The 17,310-nt window shown below is 51.7% G+C and overlaps 1 protein-coding gene across 1 annotated transcript in view; it reads right to left on the bottom strand.

Annotated features, from left to right (window-relative positions):
- Positions 1-2,190: 2,190 nt before the first annotated feature.
- The window catches only part of Eefsec (eukaryotic elongation factor, selenocysteine-tRNA specific), a 195,084-nt gene continuing 179,964 nt past the window's right edge, over positions 2,191-17,310 (bottom strand). Inside the window, exon 7 of the mRNA XM_055617441.1 lies at positions 2,191-2,729. Within this exon, the coding sequence (XP_055473416.1) occupies positions 2,539-2,729 (191 nt within the window). The 3' untranslated portion in view covers positions 2,191-2,538. The remainder of the gene's footprint in view (positions 2,730-17,310) is intronic.

A 17,310-nucleotide genomic window follows, 5' to 3' on the forward strand; every position in this document is an offset into this window, starting at 1 on the left:
AGGCAGGCCAGCCAGTAGGTCAGAGGGTGCCTCTTTTCCAAAGACACATCCCAGGCACTATGGCAAGGGGTTTGGGATTGCCTAGTGCCCTAACTCATGGCACGGAGATACCAAGCAAGGTTCCTATGGGCTATGGCTGCAATGAACCTGGCCCTCTGGAGCTGTGTCTTCCCTAGAACATTGGAGCCTGGGACCCTGAGAGGGGTGAGGATGTTGGAGCTGGGGGTCCTGCCTAGAGCCAGCCCTGGTCAGCAGTACATACTGTTCCCCTCCCACTGCTGTCTTGGCAGGGCACCCCTTCAGACTATGCACCCCGGCTTTAACTCACTAATGGTGTTTGGGTTTCCACTGATGCCACGCCTGATAGAGGCCTCTTCTGGGCCACACTGGGCAGGTCTGCCTCATACACATTCTCAGAGTCCTAGGGGCTTTCTGGGGGTCACATGCTGAGCAGGACCTCCCAGTGCTCAGTCCTGGGTTCTTTTATGTGTCTCCACTTCCCTCAACCTGAGCTCTCCTTGGCTTTGAAGAAAACAGTCTTGAGAGGTACTGGGGTATGGACACGGGGACTCTAACCCACATACAATTCTGGAGAAAATTGCTGAACTGGAGCTGTGTCAGGGCTGGGGTCAGCTGCCTCTTGGGAATTTACTAACCTTTATCCTTCACTGTGGATGCATCTGTTGGCTTGTTCGCAGACTGCAGGGACACGATGGCAGCTCTGTGTTCAGCAAAGTCCTATATCCTTAGATCTACCATATGGAACAGCAGCTTCTCTCCATATAATGTGGATCCTGAGGCTGAGAACTTGCCCGAGGTCATAAACTCCGTTCAGGGCAGACAGGACTAATAGGCAGGGTCCCTGAGAGGAGTAAACTTCAGGCCTCCTGGCCATGGGAGGCCCTGTGCTGAGCAGAATAGCTTCCTTACCTATTCAGACCTGCTCATCTACTCACCCACACTTAGTGGCCACTAGTCCTGGAAGGTCTCTTCTGCTCCCAGGAGTGATGTAGGAGACTGTGGGGCCTCAGCCAGGTTGGCTACCTGCCCTGAAGTCTTTGCCCAAGCTTGGGCCTCACTGGCTCTAACTGGCTGTTCTCCCCCAGGACATCCTAACAGGTGAGCAGGATGGGGTGGGGGATGGGGCAGTTCAGCCAGTGACCCTGTCCTTCAGGCATGGCAGTCTTCAGGGCTGAATGGGGCTAAATGAAGGCACAGGAGGCTTAGGACCAACCCGAGGTACCCATGCAAGTGGTAGCAGTGGGTTTCCCTGGAGCTGAGACTCCGCTCCACTGAGAGAAGAGCAACTGCAGTGCTCTCACTGTACACTCACTACATTTGTTGTCCTCTGGGCCACACCCAGGCCAGGGGACTGACCGGGTAGTGGCAAGGTACCATGGAGTCCTACACCTGGAGGAAGCCTGGCAGCAAAACCCAGCCCATGCTTGTCTTCAGCGATAGGCTGTCATGACTATGGCTGCCTGGGGCCTGGCCAAGGACAGTGAAGGGCAGCCGTTGCCATACTGGTCTCTCGGAGGCATGAGGGGTTTGGCGGGCTGATGATGTATTTGATTAGGGGCCATGACTTACAGGGACTCTGTGTTCTGTAGCCTGGCTCCTTTTCCTCTGCCCTCAGCTCTGCGGCTTAACAGAGCCAAGTCATTTGATCACAACCTGCCCCTGTTAATATTTTTAATGCCATTTTTGAAAATTAAAGCATAATGCACTGATTACTGGGATAAAGGGAGGCCTTCACGTCTGTCTGGAGGCCAAACAGGGAAACGCTGGGACATCTGCTCTCCTTCCAGGTGTCTGGAAAAGCTCTGATTGCCCTCATCGGTCAGTTCTACCCTCTTGCCCCATCTCAGTCCTCATGCTAAGCCTGGGGGTGCTGGGGCTGGAGATGAGCATGGGTCCAGGTGCTTCGTCCCTGGTCAAGCACCCTTGGGAGTCCAAGGTTCCCAAACTGGAGGTGAGGGCCTACTGACCTCTAATGCCAGGATGGAGCCCCAGGGTGCTAGCTCCTGTGCAGAGGTCCTCACTAAACTCAGCTGCTCAAATAATTTCCTGTCAAGGCCCATGACAGGAGCCACTTGGTTGGATCTAGCAGCTCTGAGTCCTAAATCCAAAGGCATACAATACCTTGTAATGTCTGGAATTCCCCTGGGAGACAGGCAGACTATGGGTGGACAAGGTCACATACAGGATGTTTATTTCTAGTTGTAGGGTGCCAGCTACTTGGGGCAGGGCTGAGAGTGGCTGCAGACAATAACCAGGGAAGCCTGCAAGACTCAGGTTGCTGGTTCTGCTAAGGCCCTTTCCTAGTGGGCCTAGCTGCTCTCCTCGGTGGGTGCAGGGAGGGAGTGGCAGGCCCTTCTGGCACTGTTCCTAATTCTCCTCAGGCTCTCTCAATGTGGTTCAACAGCAGTGCGGATGGCAGTGGTATGGGGCTGACTGCCTGCAGGATTGGGGAGGTTGAGGCACGTCTTGAGGCATCTGGCACTGTGGTCTGGCTTACAGCTGGGCAGGTTGGTTCATTCAGGAAGTCTGTACCATGCGTTTCTGGGTGTCAAAGACGTAGCGCTTGAAAGACAGGCTGAGTGTCACAGGCTGCGTGGGCTCTGGCCGCTCAGTGCCCTCCTCTTGCTTGGTGGTCTCCCCTCGGCCAGCTCGGCTCCGCTTCTTGAGTGTTGGTGTCAGGATCTTCTTGGACTCAGGGGTGAGGCCACCTGCAAGGGATAAAAATGTCACTGACTCATTGTAGGCGAAGCTGCCTCCTTGTCTCCCAGTTCCGCGCCCTGCTGCGTCTCCCAGCAGCACCTTCTCTGCCCAACCAGGTAGGGCTTTTCTGCCTCCTCCCACGCCCAATTCACTATTAGACAGTCCCTTTGGGGCGTAACTCTCTGATCTTCCCGCTGCTCATCTGGTCCCTAAGGTCCTAATGCTCTCTGGGAACATTGGTCTACCTGCCAGATAGACCACTTGAAGTTCCTGGCCATCATGGAGACACCCTCTTCCCCCTTAAACTGGGAGTCTGACTCTGTAGCAGGCTCGACCAGGCTCTTGTGTCTCCTGCTTCTGGGTGGATTCAGAGAAGGGGAACCTCAGCAGACCAGAGGTGATCAGGGAACAGCTGGGAGGTTCAATCAGCTCTCCTTGGCCAGAGCTCTTGTGGGGGTCTCACCCAGGCTCTGGGAGACACTGTCTCTATCACCTGTCTGAAGTTGGTTTCTCCATCCTCCCCATCCACCCAGAATAAGGCTGGGCTCCTAGCCATCCTCAAGAGCTCAATTCTACCTTTCTTCACCCACAACTTCCTTTCTACTCCCCAGCGGAAGATGTCCCACGGTCCCTCAGTGAAAGCCTGTACATTGCAGCTTAGCCGTTTTCAGTTAAGCTGCATCCAGACAGCATCTGGCAGCTGCAGACACTGTGCAGTGGTTAGGCTGAGTCTAGCACCCCACATGCTTATTTATTCTTGTGTTGAGATTTACAACTGATGGTCTTAGCTTTGCAGATGAGATGCTGGGCAGAGGCTCAGGCAGTGTCTGATAGTGCTGTTGGTACCTGGGAGAATCTCTGTACATGTCTAATTCTGAGGGGCAGTTTCCACCTACATGTGGGACTCTTAACGATTTTTTGTTTTATTTTGTTTTCCAAGACAGGGTGCCTCTATAGCTGTGGCTGTCCTGGAATTCACTCTGTAGACCAGGCTGGCCTTGAACTCAGAGATCTGCCTGTCTTGTCTGCCATGTGCTGGGATTAAAGGCATGTGCCACCAATGCCCAGGCTCTGGCAATGACCTCTCTAAGTACCCTGCACAGGCCCTTGATCTGTGGATTTAAAAAGTGGTGCATCCCTGGAAAACTGCATTCCACTAGGAATGGCTAGTTTCATTGTATGAAGGGTCTGGGCTTACTCTGACAGGCAAAAGTGAGACTGTGAGCCACCATAAAATCTGGATCCCCTGGAGAAGCCAGCGACTTGAAGCTGTTAACGGGGCGCTGGAGCCAGGTTGTCCACTGTCCCCTGCCAGAGTACACCTAGGAAAAGGTGCTTTCCTGCAGCTACCTGATCTTTAGGCCCACATCTGTGGCTCTGCCTCTTCTCAGATTGTACCTAGGCCCTGGATCAAGGAGAGGTCCCTGGGCTGGTGCCAGGTCCGCAGGTATCTGAGTCCCTGAATCAGAGCTGGGCCTTCCTCCTGCTGGCACCAGACCCTGACAAATGGTAAGGGCCTGTCTCTCTCTGGTGCCAGGAGGTCTGATCGCTGAAGAGGTGCAGGGCTCCAGAGCGTCTGTACCATGCTGGGGAGACAGGTGTGGCCCAATCAGCAGTCCATCTCATCTGTGATGGCTCTGGTTACACACAGTGTGTACCGCATCAGCTCACAGCAGGCAGGGGTGGAAGAGCAGCCTGGCATTGGCAATGCTGTGGTCATTCAACAGCTTGGTCACCTCCTGCCATAATGGGGATGTGGGAACAACACCAAGGGTCTACCAAAAAACCTGTGTCAACAGCTCCTGGGGCAATGTGGCAGATATCACACTGTTTCTTTGGTGGCCCCTTTCCTTTGGCCAGGTGGCATATACTGAGGAGTTGGAGCTGTACCTACCTCAGGTACCTGGCCCAGCTCAGGCTGCAAATGTTTTCCAACTGCTCGGGGCTTTCTTTTTAGAGATACTTGGCACTGGAGGATCAGTGGACAGTCTGGAGCAGGCACACAGGACAAGCCAGCTCCCCTGAAGATTCTAGTTTGAGAAGGTCTGACAGTCAACAGGTCTGGAAGCAGACAGTATGAGGAACTTCAGGAAATGACCCTGTGTCCCTGAGAGAATGGTGGTAGCAGCTCTGATGTGCCTAATACAGGGCTCTCTGCAAAAGACTGTTGGACTCGTGGGCAGATGACAGGGACCACCACATAGATTAATGGCAGGCTAAATAGGCAGAGGAAATCTGTGACATAGCCAAGTTCATGAAGTGCGTATTTATTTCTGTAGGAGGAAAGGTGCTGAGCTGGTCAGGGCAGGCAGCAAGCATCTACAGACCAGGGGGCTTCCAGGCAAGAGAAGTTTCCCACCTGCCATGCCTTTCTACTGGCTCTTCCTATGTGCCTATACTTCCTGTCCTGAATATCTGAACACCTATCTCTGCACACATCCGGCTTTGTCAGCCCCTCATCTAGGATGATGCACTCCTTGGAATTCTAAGAGCATCTATTTTACTACCTTCAAGTCACTGTTCAAATGTCACCTTTTGGGCCTGCTGGCTACTTGGCCACTGCCCCCAGCCTCTCTGGTCCTCATCTGCTCTAATTCTGTCATGTAACTCCATCTCCTCAGGTAGACTATTATCTCCATGTTTTGGTATCTGTTGTCTTTCTCTGACCAGTCCCACCACAGTGAGGTTTCTATCTGCTCTAGGGACCCTGGCTCCCATCTCTCAGTGCCGGTGGGGCCCTACAGGGCTAGAAGCAAATCCTTAGTCCAAGAACCCAGAGAGCAAGGATTTAGGAGCAGCCTGTAAGGTCGTTCCTGCAAGTCAATGTCAACCAAGAAGTCTACTCCCAGGGATGCAGACCAGACAACATGTGCCATGTGGGCCCAGATGTGCAGAGGTGCCTCCATAGGGAGGTGCCTTGCCCTTATTGAGAAGTGCTGGAGGAACGGAGGTGCCAAAGAGCTTTGGGCTTACCCTAAGTCCTTCAGTGGATGGAGGCAGAGCTGGTGACTAAGGTCCTCTGATCCCCATCTATGTCTGAGCATGAGAACTACACATCTAGCATCAGAGGGAAGCTGAGACCAACGGGGGATGAGACAAATTCCCTTGCTGTAGTAAAGTGATATTCAGTACGACTAAATGAGACTCAATTGGCATTGAAAAACAGATATGTGCTAGGGTTGAGGAGCTAGAGGTGGCTTATTTGGTAATGAACTTGCAAGCCTGAGGACCTCAGTTCAGATGCCCAACAGCCAGGTAAGCAGCTAGGTAAAGTAGTGTGCGCCTATAGTCTTAGCATTCAGGAGGTGAAGACAGGAGATACCTGGGTCTTGCTGGCCAGCCAGTCTAGCTGAATTTTATGAACTCCACGTTCATTGAGACTGTCTCAAAAAAAAAAAAAAAAAAAAAAAAAAAGGGGGGGGGGGGGGGCAGTAAGGGAGAAACCCAAAGTTGGCCCCTGGCCTCTATACAAAAGATGCAGCAGGCAGAACCTTTCAGAAGAACCCTATCAACTCTGAGCTGCAGAAAAAAGACCAGAAGGCTACGTGCCCAGTCACCAGGGGTCACAAGAGGTTACAAGTAGTGCCTTTCTCCTACTTTTCTCTACTCCTAAGGGCTTTGGGTAACCCTGGGTTAGGCACAGAGGTCTATCTATCACAGGCCCCACAGCGTGCCTACTCCTGAACCCAGACAAGGGACAATGTGCAGCAGTGTACTGTAGCATACAGGCAAGTAGGGGAAGGAGGTCTAGGAGCCTGGTGGGGCTCAGGGCAGTTGTGATCAGGAAGCAGGTTGGCACTTTGAGGCCAGTGGCCTTGCTTCTGCCATGCTCTGTCTGTGTCCTGGAAGGGTGAAGCTGAGCATGGGCAGGACTCCTTTATGGGTACCAAGGTGAGAGTATCTGACATAGCTGTTTTCAGCTATAGTGGAAATCTCAAGGGGCAGGCTCAGGGACTGGCCTTCCCAGCTCTTCAGCCCCCACTGGCTGATCCTACTAACTCTTGCCACCAGAGAGAATCCTCTAAGGCCTATGTGATGTTCGAAGCTGGTTACACTGGTAGGAATATGTCCTCACTCAGGGCCCATGTCTGCTCTCTCTGCTTCTCTACTTTCTGAGGCTCTTGCCACATTCTGAATGCCAACCACAAGAAATGAAGCAAAGGTCCTGATCATTCATTTTTGTGAGCTGGGTTCCTTTCCATCTGCTAGACTCAGACTCTGCCACTGCTCCTTGGAGCATGTCCCTTGACTGCCCCAGACTAGATGGAGGTCCCCCTAGGAGCCCCACTGAGCACTTTTTTCACTGTGGTTCTGTAGTCCCCACCTCTCAGAGGCCAATGCCTGGTGATGATCTTTCTGCTTGGCAAGGAGCCCTCTAGGTGTTCTGGGGAACTGAATGCCATGGAGGCATTCCAATGCTGGATGCAGCAGTCAACACCATCACACTCACACCTCTACATACCTCATGCCACCCTCCATGCGCCCACACCCCTCTGCATGTACTCCTGTGGGTCAAATATACCCACTTACCATATCTACATCACACATCATATAGAGCCATCAGCACTTACCTATATTACACACACCTGTGTCCCATGGTCCTGTATATACCCACACATGCCTTATACCACCCATATATACACCACTCATACCCACCTGCACTCGTCTCTATTACATACATGCCATCCCTCCATGCCACACCCACCTACATGCGTCCCACCCAGATAAACAGGGCAATGGTGAGGTCTGGGAAACCATGTCTGCCCTCAAGTGGTCCAGGGAGCAGTCTGGCTCAGACACCAGGTTAGATTGGTTGGACTTTGGTCCTCTCCCATGTGCCAGCACCAGACTTCTGGCAGGGTTGGTGTTGGGGCTAAGGTAGCCAGTTATGTCCACTCTCCCTAGACACCACAAATCCTGGAGCCTGCTCTACTCCTTTGAGCCCAGACCCCAGGATGCAGTGGGGGTGGCAGTGACCCTGTGTGACACCAGTGCTCATGGCTTCCCGTGGAGACCTCTCCCAGGGCCTGGCTGGCCTTTCTCACTGCGCGCCAGCCTCACACAAAGGCACAATGGGCTGCGGGCTGCTGGGTCTTGGCTCTGCTGGGCAATCAGGGAAGAATGTGGGAAGCAAAGTTTTTCAAGCCCAGCTTGGGTGCCGCCCGGCAGTGGCCATCAAAGGCCAGCAAATTGCCTCCAATTGCTGGCGTCGCTTTCATGTCAGGGGCCAGAGTAGAAGAGGAACCTTCACGTTGGTGGGCAGCTGGCACCCCCCAGTGGGAACAGATTCCCTGTAAGCATCTTGGGGCCAGTAGCCCCCTCAGGGACTCACTGAAGCCAGAGCAGCTATGAGGGGGCTGTAGAAGCAGGGCAGAGACAGAATGGGGGTGGGTAGAGGTTTTTCTGGGGCAGTATCCTAGTAAGGACTGCTGGGCTTGCAGCTGGGTGGCCACAGAGTCTGAGTTCAACAGGCTTTCAGCTGGTCAAGACATGGGGGCCATGAGCAATAGAAGCTCTGAGTGGAGGTGACCTGCTTCTGCACAGGGGCCTGCTGCTGCTGGCAAAGGTAAAAGAGGTAAAAGCCAGCTTGGGTGGAATCGGGTGCTTGCTATGAGGCTTGGGCTGGCATGACAGAAATGGGTGAGTTCATAAGGTAGAAGATGCCTTAATGCAGGTCTGGCAGCCACATCTGATACCCAGGAGGCTTTAGCTGCACCTGACTCGCAGGGGTCCAGATGAAGTGAGCCAAGGTGTATGTCCTCCAGCTGTGTGACAAATCTGGGGTCTGAATGTGGGACTCCCATCTGCCATAGCTGGCCTGTCATCTACTTCTCATTTGACCAGGGACAGGCCAGAAGGACAGATCTTGAAGAGCTGGGGAGAAAAAGCAAGTGCCTTCTGGGTTCCCTCTGAACTTCTGTGAAGAGTGACTGGGTGCTGCTGCCCTGTGTTGGCAGGTGTGGCTCTGTGTTCACTGTCTCACAGGCCTGTCCTCGCTAGCGATGGGTGCCATTCCTTGATTTCCCTGTTTCCTCCTCTACAACGGTCACGTGTATAAACAAAGATGCAATTTGCTTTAAAGAGATAAGGTGATTAATTAAAAAACAAAACAAAACAAAACAAAACAAAAAACAAAACAAACAGACCAGAACTGCATTCTGCTGTCCAAGTAACAAAAGGAATTAGGGGAGGGGGTGGCAGACAGGCCCGTGTAACCACAGAACCAAGTTCCTCTTGAACGTACTTGATGGCTCACATACCTCTTTGATTGGGAGGAAACCGAGACAGTGGGCCCTGCATGCCCATTTTGATGTCTTAATGTTGCCTAATTCCTTCTTTAATTTATATTAAGCTTCTTAGCAACAACAATGAAATCTTCAAAAACAAAAAAAGGGCCCTTTGCAGAGATATTCCTGCACCAAGTTAACTGAAGTCACAATGCAGCAGAGCTTTGGAGATTGAGGTGCTTTGGAGATTGGGGTGTGTGGGGAGAAAAACATTGCAATATGCAAAAGCTTTTTTTTTTTTTTTTTTAAAGACAAAACCAAAATCAGTTTGATTCAGACAGGAAATGACTTGGTCTTGAGACTGAGATGGAGGCTCAGCCATTGGAGGGACAGCCTAATGGAGAGACACTTGCTGTCCTAGGTTCTTCCTCAGCTTGGATGGGGAGTTGGCCATACATGAGCTGCCAACCACCTGGGAGCTGCCACCCCATGCAGTCCTCAAAGCATATGTTGGCACTAGGACATCCCAACTCCAGGCCCCCAAATGGCAGGTGTCATTTCATAGGCAGCATGGAACCTTACTTTAAAGGTAAGTAAGACATCTGGCATCTGGCACTCCCACCCCGAACTCCTGTGCTCACTGAGGGTTAATGTATGCTCATTGGAGGTCCCAGGGCTCTTCAGGGCAGGCCCTGTTGATTAGGCCACACTACAGCCTATGTGTGAACTTCCCAGCTGCTGTTGCAAGCCTCTCTCTGCTTATTCACCTCCATGCTGTCCAAAATCCTTTTAGAACAAATCTTGACCACTCCTTCCAGTTCTGCCTGTCCTTAAATCTTTAGATCCTCACATGTTCTGAGATGAGGTCTACATTCCCTAGGTATCCCAGGGGCCTGCCTCCTCTAGACCTTTCTCCAGTTCCAGTCTCTGCTGGACTCCCTCAGTGAGATATGGCAACAGTCTTGGTGTCTCCTGCCTAGAGGTCTGTTGTACTCTGGTAGTCCTCTTCCTGGGGTCAAGGCACTGACCCTTCCTCAGAGACTCCAGCAAGGGCCACCTGTCCCTTTCAACTTGCCTGGACCCAGAAGAAGGGTCCCCGAGTATGGTTCTGTTCTTGGGGTAGCTCACCCTTTCTAGGAATCAGAGCTTCTTACTAGATAGTGGGGCTGCTAGTAGCCCTCTCATAGCCAGACAGCCTCTAAACCCAAATAAGCTGGGTGACAATGAGCATGTCTTCTGATTGCAGCCAACCAGGCAGGGTAGAGGGAGTTCTGGAAACCTAGAGCTCTTTCAACTCTGCTGGCCACATCCACCCAGACTCAGAGCCCTTTGGGGCAAAGATAAGAAGGGAGTCCTGGATCTATCTGTTCCTTCCTCTCGGGTTCCATTAGGGTTGCCAGGTAGATGTCCACACTTTTTAGGAAGTGGGCCATGATGCTAGATGGGTGGGGTGAAGAGGGCAGTGGGGACAGCTGGGGATAGTGCTGAGGTATGTGGGGAGTGGGGACAGTACCATGACAAAGCTAAGTGGGGTAGGTGGGTAGTTGAAATTGCAAGGCAAGAGAGCCTAGTCCCCTCTGTAGGGCAGGGTTGTAAGAAGTGAGCTGGTGGCTGAGTGCCTTCTCTCCCTCCTGTTCAGTGGGACTGAGGGATGCCAGTCTCAGGTCACTTCTGCTACTGCCATTGTAAGTATCCCCTGACATGGCCTCTCACCTAGCCAGGGCCACACAGGTGTCTCACAAGTGAGTCACTACGCAGGCAGGTAAAGGTTTAGAGCTATGGTCAAGGAGCAGGACTCACATCCAAGGCTGTGCTTATGAAGTACCCATGGCAGCCTGGTGCTCAAGGCAGGCCAGACCCTTTACTGCTCTCCAGGAACTGACATCAGGGAGGGCTGGTGCCAAGACATCTCTTTAGAGACTTCTGGGATTAGGTCTCTGCACTCTGGGTCACCATGGGGAAATGTTGGTTGGCTGGACCTGCTAGGTATCCCTTGTGGGCAAAATGGTCTTGAAATTAGCTAAACACTATATAGAGGGATCTTGAAGGAAAACCATCTTACATGATGCCAGCCTGGCCACAGAAAGCTTAGCTGGTGCCACACTATGAAGACATCTCTGGGCCAGTGAGAAGAAAAAATGTTCACTGCATGGTAACTATTTCCACTGACAGTCACACCTCAACTGCAGTCATTTCCAGGTCACTCACTTGCCAGAACACTGAGGGACAGAGACGCTCAATAACCTACCCAGGGCTTCCTCATTTAGAGTCATGCCTTCAACCACTCGGCAGGCTTCCTTCTACCTTCCCTCCTTTGTACTCGGGGGCAATGCTGGCTGTGGTGTGGTCTGCTCCACCCTACAGGGACTGAGAATGCTATATTTTCCTGGTAGGTGGGAAAGACTGTGGCAGGGCAGCCCTGAAGCCAGGAGCTGGGGACAGGTTCCTGGTGGCTTCCCACAAAGTAGTTTCCCCCACCACTCAGGGGGCAGAATTTTAATGCTCCCACCCTCCACATGTACACTCTTTAACATAAGTTAATCTTCAATTAAAATACCTAGAGCAGAAACTAAGATAACTGGTTTAAAAGGTAGAGCTATTGACAATAAAAGTTGCCTTCATATTGCTTTTTCTTAGAGGAAAAAAAAAAACCCACATATTAAAAACATCATTTTTATGACTTGGGGAAAAAAGCCATACAGAATAATGAGAGTGAACAAAGGCTCAGGAGCAGTCATTTTCCAGGGCCCATATGTGGCATCCTGATTACTGTATCAGCTCTGCTGCCGGAGCAGAGGGAGAAGCAAGCGCAGGTGACCGATATACCACCCTCCTCTGTGACTGGCAGACGAAGGGCAGGGGTGGCTTGGCAGCACTGGTCCCTATCCATGCTCCTGAACCTGCAGGCTCTGACAGCTTATCCCTCACCATCACTTGCCTGCACTCTGGGGTGCCCAGGCACACAGCTGATGCCCTGCATATGAGTTGACTGGCTGTACTATGTGTAGTCGCTAGGGAAGAGCTCAGGCCTGGCCTGTAGCTCAAAGGGGCATGCTCCATTGAAAACACTGGCACTTCAGCCTGCCTTCCTGGTATATCTGCCAAGGCTAGGTCTCCTCATACTGAGACCACATGGGTCCTCATGCCCAAAGCAGGGTCTGGAGGGCAGTTCCTCTCAGTGAACCACGTCTTGGTTCTTTTCCCCCAACAGGCCCCTTTGTTCTGACCCTCCCACCTTTGTAGTAGCTATCTCATAGATCACTAGTGATTGCTGCTTGCCTGGGCCTCTCACAGCACCATGCAACACAGTGGCTGGTGGTTTAAAGTGGCTCTTATCTACTGATGCGTGATGTGTGACATTTTCCAAAATACTGCCTGTGTTCTGACCCAGGCTGAAATTTGTCGCTATGGCTCCAAGTTGTGGTTCATCATAGCTAGTGGAGTTATTCACATACATGAGGACTTCAGGAAGGCCTCTGATTTGGAATACCTCCCACAATGTGTCTTTCTGGAGGCTCTTGGGAGCTTGAGGGCCATACATGGCTGGGCCCCTCACTGGGGACCTGAGTCATGGCAGTATGCTCTGTGGCATCTTAAGTGCAAGGGTTATTCCAGTCTAGCACAGCACCAAAAGAACAGCCACTGTCATGATCTGGATTCCAGCCTGGTCCTTCAAAGCTTGGCCAGTGCTATGAGAAGTCACCTACCATTGAGGGGACACGGGACCATCTCCAGGATCAGCTGCCTGCTCTGTGAAATACCAGGCGCTGCTGCTCACAGGGCTACAGAGCTTCAGGGACAGACTGCTGTGTTGGCAAGGTCCTGGGAGAGCGACAGGCAGCTGCTCTGCACCCAGTAGCAAACAATGCCTCCTCTTTCTGCTCAGAACACACAGAAACCTTCCCTACAGGTGTCAAGTACTTAGGGCTGGTGGCTGAAGACCTGAGGGGCCAGAGGAATCAGGGACAGGAGCCAGTATCCTCTATCATTCAGTGTACAGAGAGTAGGCTGGGTGTGGTCCTGGGCATACCCGGTGTGCCACGCCTTACCTCCATTTTCCTCAAACACCTTGTGGGGAATCCAAGGATGCTGACTGGTGTACTGGGCTAAGGTTAGACAAAAGAGCATTGTGGCCTGGGCACTTGCCTGCCATCACAGAGTAAGGAAGTGGGGTGAGAGGATGGCTTCTGTTATGGGACATGGCTTCATCTACTGATAAAATGTGCCATCTCTGCTATAGCCCCTGTTAGAGTAGTCAGGCTCAAAGTCCCTCCATTTCCCAGGACACAGTGTTTAGGAGTATTGTTAGGAGTAGAGACATAGGCACAGGATCCTCACCCAACACTGCCTCTCTCTCTGCATATGCTCTACAGATGCCACCTGGCTCTGAGTGGCTCCTCTAGGTCTGTGATGGGCAATGTGATCCCCTTTACTCAACAATTTCTAAATCCCAAAGAGCACGCACTCACTGTCTTCACCATAACTTTGGCTTGACAGGACAGTGTGGATTATAACTGGGGGGAAAGGCTGGCTACATTTTTAGGAGGCCTTTTGCTACTACATGCTAGGGGTACACACAAAGAAAGGGGCATTTGGAGCCAGTGACCTTTCATATCAGATTTCCTGGCCTTGAGGGCCAAACCCAGGTACCTGATGCCTTACTACTGCTCACTGTGTGGCGTACCAGTGTGCTTGTATCCTCATGTAATCTGGGCACGAGGACTGATGTACTGAGGGGTGTGAGATAGAGGCATGGCACACAGAAATGACACAGACTTCTCTCTTTTCTCTGACAGCCCTGTCAGGGCTCATTGTAGCCTCATGCTCTCAATAAACATATGTCTGTTCCTCGTGGCCCAGGTCTGTGGGAGGAACCTATGCATCCTGTGCTGGGGCCACGTGGCTCTGCTAGTACTGGCTCCCTCTCCATGGGTTCTGAAGAGCAACCTGGCTTGGCTGTATCAGCCAACCCTGCATTGGAGGCCTGCCTCCTGTTCTTGCAGAAAGAAGGCCCAGGCCCACTCTAGGCCACATCAGAAAGACAGCAGGAGGTGGGTTCAGTCAGGGTGTATCCATGAAATCACTGTGTCCAATGAAAACTAAAACCCCTCTCAGTTTTCCTGTAGTTGGACCAAATTTATACATGTGACCAGGATGGCACCTTGTTCAACAGTGTGGTGGTAGAGACAGATAGCACTGGTCCTCAGAGCTCAGGGTGGGTGTCCTAGGCATCATCCTTCTCCAGTCCCATCTGTAACTGAAGAGAAGGGTTCCATGGCAGGCAGTGGCTAGTCTATCAGGGACTTGTGGCCAGTGCTTTGCCCAAAAGACACAGACTATCTTTGGCCCTGTCCCCCAACCCCTGCCGTTGAGTAAACTGAGGAGAAACCAGAGCTTATGTCAGCAAAAGCTGGCAGTGCCCTCAGTGGGGAGAGGGCTTAAAAGCTGTGTGCAGCTTTTAAGCTATACTACAATTTCTACTTACTCTGAGGAGTTCTGATTTTCTTTTAAAAGGGAAACCATAAGAACAGCCGGAACAGGGGACATCTCTAAAGTAAACTGCCCATATTGGGAAGAAGTGTGAGCTGATAGGGCTGTAAGCCTTTGTTTTTGGAGACCCAAGAACCCTATGGCCTGCACTATTCTTCGTGACTTCCATGGCTTGCACAGTCAGCTCCAGCATTGGTGGGAAAGCAGGGGGCCTAAGAGAGCTCCTCTGAAGGGCTGGTAGCCTGTACCTTCTTGTTCTGTGACATACTACAAAGCAATCTGTATGGGCAGTGGTGAGCTGAGCCTGAACAAGCTGGCTGTGGGGTTACCTACCCCTGAATGCACTTGTGCCTGACTCAGTTGACAACAGGGTTCCAATACAGTTGCCCACATATCCAAAGAAGACATGGGTCTGGTGCCTGAGAGTCTGGAGGGAACATGCCTGTCATGGCCAGAGAACCCTGTTTCTTAGAGATGCTTCTCCATGTGGAAATCTCTGACAATGAGTTATGTTTGTGGGGCTAGCTGTCAGGGAATGGCTTGCTTGTTGTGCTTTCCTTTTGCTGGGGAGAAGCTATGGGCCCTCATCACCCATCATATTCATAGCCCAGCATGTCCACTTCATAGCAGCACTGTTTTTGCAATACCCCTTGCAACTTCCTCCATTTTTCAAGAAAGCCTTCTTCAGATCAATTCACTCCACAGAGCACCGTGTGTTACTGTGAGTAGAAAGCTGGCCTTCTGTGAAAAAGAGGACATCCAGCGACATAAGTGGGTCCCTGTGATGTTTTGAGTCTGAGTTCTGTGAGAAGTCTAGGATGCTACAAGCAGTACAAGCAGTCTATTAGGACGCCGGTGTCTGCTCCTCCACAGTGCCAAGTCCACTCAGGCCTACCTGGTATTGTTTTGCCTGCAATACCAAAGGCTCGGCCTCCTCTGCCCTTGTGGGCAAGTAGCAGGAGTCTGTGTGACCTCAAGGGTCATGGCTAGTTGGGGGAGATGTGTTTTGTCCAAGCTGTCTCGGAGGTGGGGATGGGGCTTGGAAGTTCTCAAAGTGACAGTGAATAAGATGCCAGACTGGACCAGACTTGCTATGCCTGTGCTTGTGGAGCTGTCCCACATGGCTGGATACCCTGTCCTCTATAGATGCAAGCAGATCTGGATGTCACAGGCCAACCTTGGCCCATGGATAGATGTACTTTAGAGACGGTGAGCTTTGTATCCCCAGGGCAACACCTGGTCCCTGCTTTCTATGGTGGCCCCAAGAAAAGCAACTTTCCTATGCTACCTGCCTGCCTGGTGGCCAGCTCAGTTACCTACAGAGATACAAGTACTGGGTATAGCTATAGGGACAACTTCCCTTGAGAAAGTTGAGTGGTGGTAACTCTGGAGTCTACAGGCATCCTAACTGCCAGTTACACCCTGGGTGGCCATCTGGGGCCTTAGAGCAGGAGCAGGACTAGGCAGGGGCAGGAACAATAGGCCCATGCCTTGTACCTCTTCTCTTCAATAGCAGGACACACTGCTCTTCCCATCCTTAGCCAGCCCTTGTGCCCCTGACCCACAGGTATCTATTCTGTGATATGCGGCAATGCCTGTTCTTTGGCGGGCATAGGGAGATGTCAGTGAGCAAATCTTCAGGGCACTTGGCCTAGCAGAGATGCTCAGGAAACAGCAAATAAATGGAAAATGGAAGCCACGTTCCCCATGCTTGGATATGAACTGTTCCCATCTTCAGCTGCATCCATGCCTTGTGTGTGCAAGTACCAGGGGACAGGCGAGGGTAACAGCAGTACTTGCATCACAAGAATGCCGTGTGGCCTAAAGGACTTGGCAATATCACAGGCACTATGATGGAGCCTAGGTGTTTACAATTTGTTCACTATCTTTCTTTATTCTCTTCCACCTTGAGTCACTCCATTCTCTTGAGTGTCAATGTCCAAAATCACCTCTGAACCCAAGCCAAGTTCTTCAATGGGACACTGTCCCTCAGAGTGAGGCATTCACATAGCAGCTAGAGCATGGGCTCCTTGCTTATCACCAGGACCCAGCCTCTGACCCAGGATCCAATCACCGTGCAGTGTCATATGTGATGTTAGCCCTTGCCTCAGTCCCTTTAACTGAGAAATGGGATAGCTAGAGCACTTACTATACAGGGTTGTGATAAGGCTCTGAATTAACATGACAGTGTTTAAGACAGTGTCACATAAAACAAAGTCTAAAGTCTGTCAACTCATTAGTCCACCAGAGCCACCGTACACCTCCCACTCTGCACGTGCCACCTCTACCTGTTATGCACTCACAGGGCTCAGATCCGGGGCCATGCATGGGGAAGAGTGTGTCACATTTTCAAGGACAGACTCATGTCCAATAAGGATGTAGAACAGAAAGTTTTTGACAGCACAGAGCCATCAGGGAAGAGGCAGAGCAGTGAGATAGGGGCTCTTGGGGGGCTTTGTGGCCTGGGAGAACAGTCCTCAAGACAGCAGACGAAGGGAGGAATGCAAGGAGGACCTGGGACACAGCAGTGCCTGTGTGAACCCCACTGGGAGTCTCAGGGGAGCTGCTGTGGGCCTCCAAAGCAGACCCCTCTGCACTTCCTTTCGTGGCCATGCACTGGATCCCATCTTGTTCTCGGACAAGGGTGTGGGAGGGAAGAGAGCTGGGTGAGGAGGGGCAAGGGCAAGAGTTGAACATGGGGATTTATGAGCTGCCTTTGGCGGCATGGGGGAGGGGCTTCTTTTGCCAAAACAACATTTAATTTTTTTAAGGCAGCTACAAAGCCAGGATTAAGCCCAGGCCCTAAAACGAGCTCATAAAATTGAAAAATATTTATCTGGAAGGGTGGCAAGTCCAATAAAAGTTTTATGAA

This window comes from Psammomys obesus, unplaced genomic scaffold (genome assembly GCF_907164565.1).
Source record: "Psammomys obesus unplaced genomic scaffold, mPsaObe1.curated_primary_1811, whole genome shotgun sequence".
Lineage (NCBI taxonomy): Eukaryota > Metazoa > Chordata > Mammalia > Rodentia > Muridae > Psammomys > Psammomys obesus.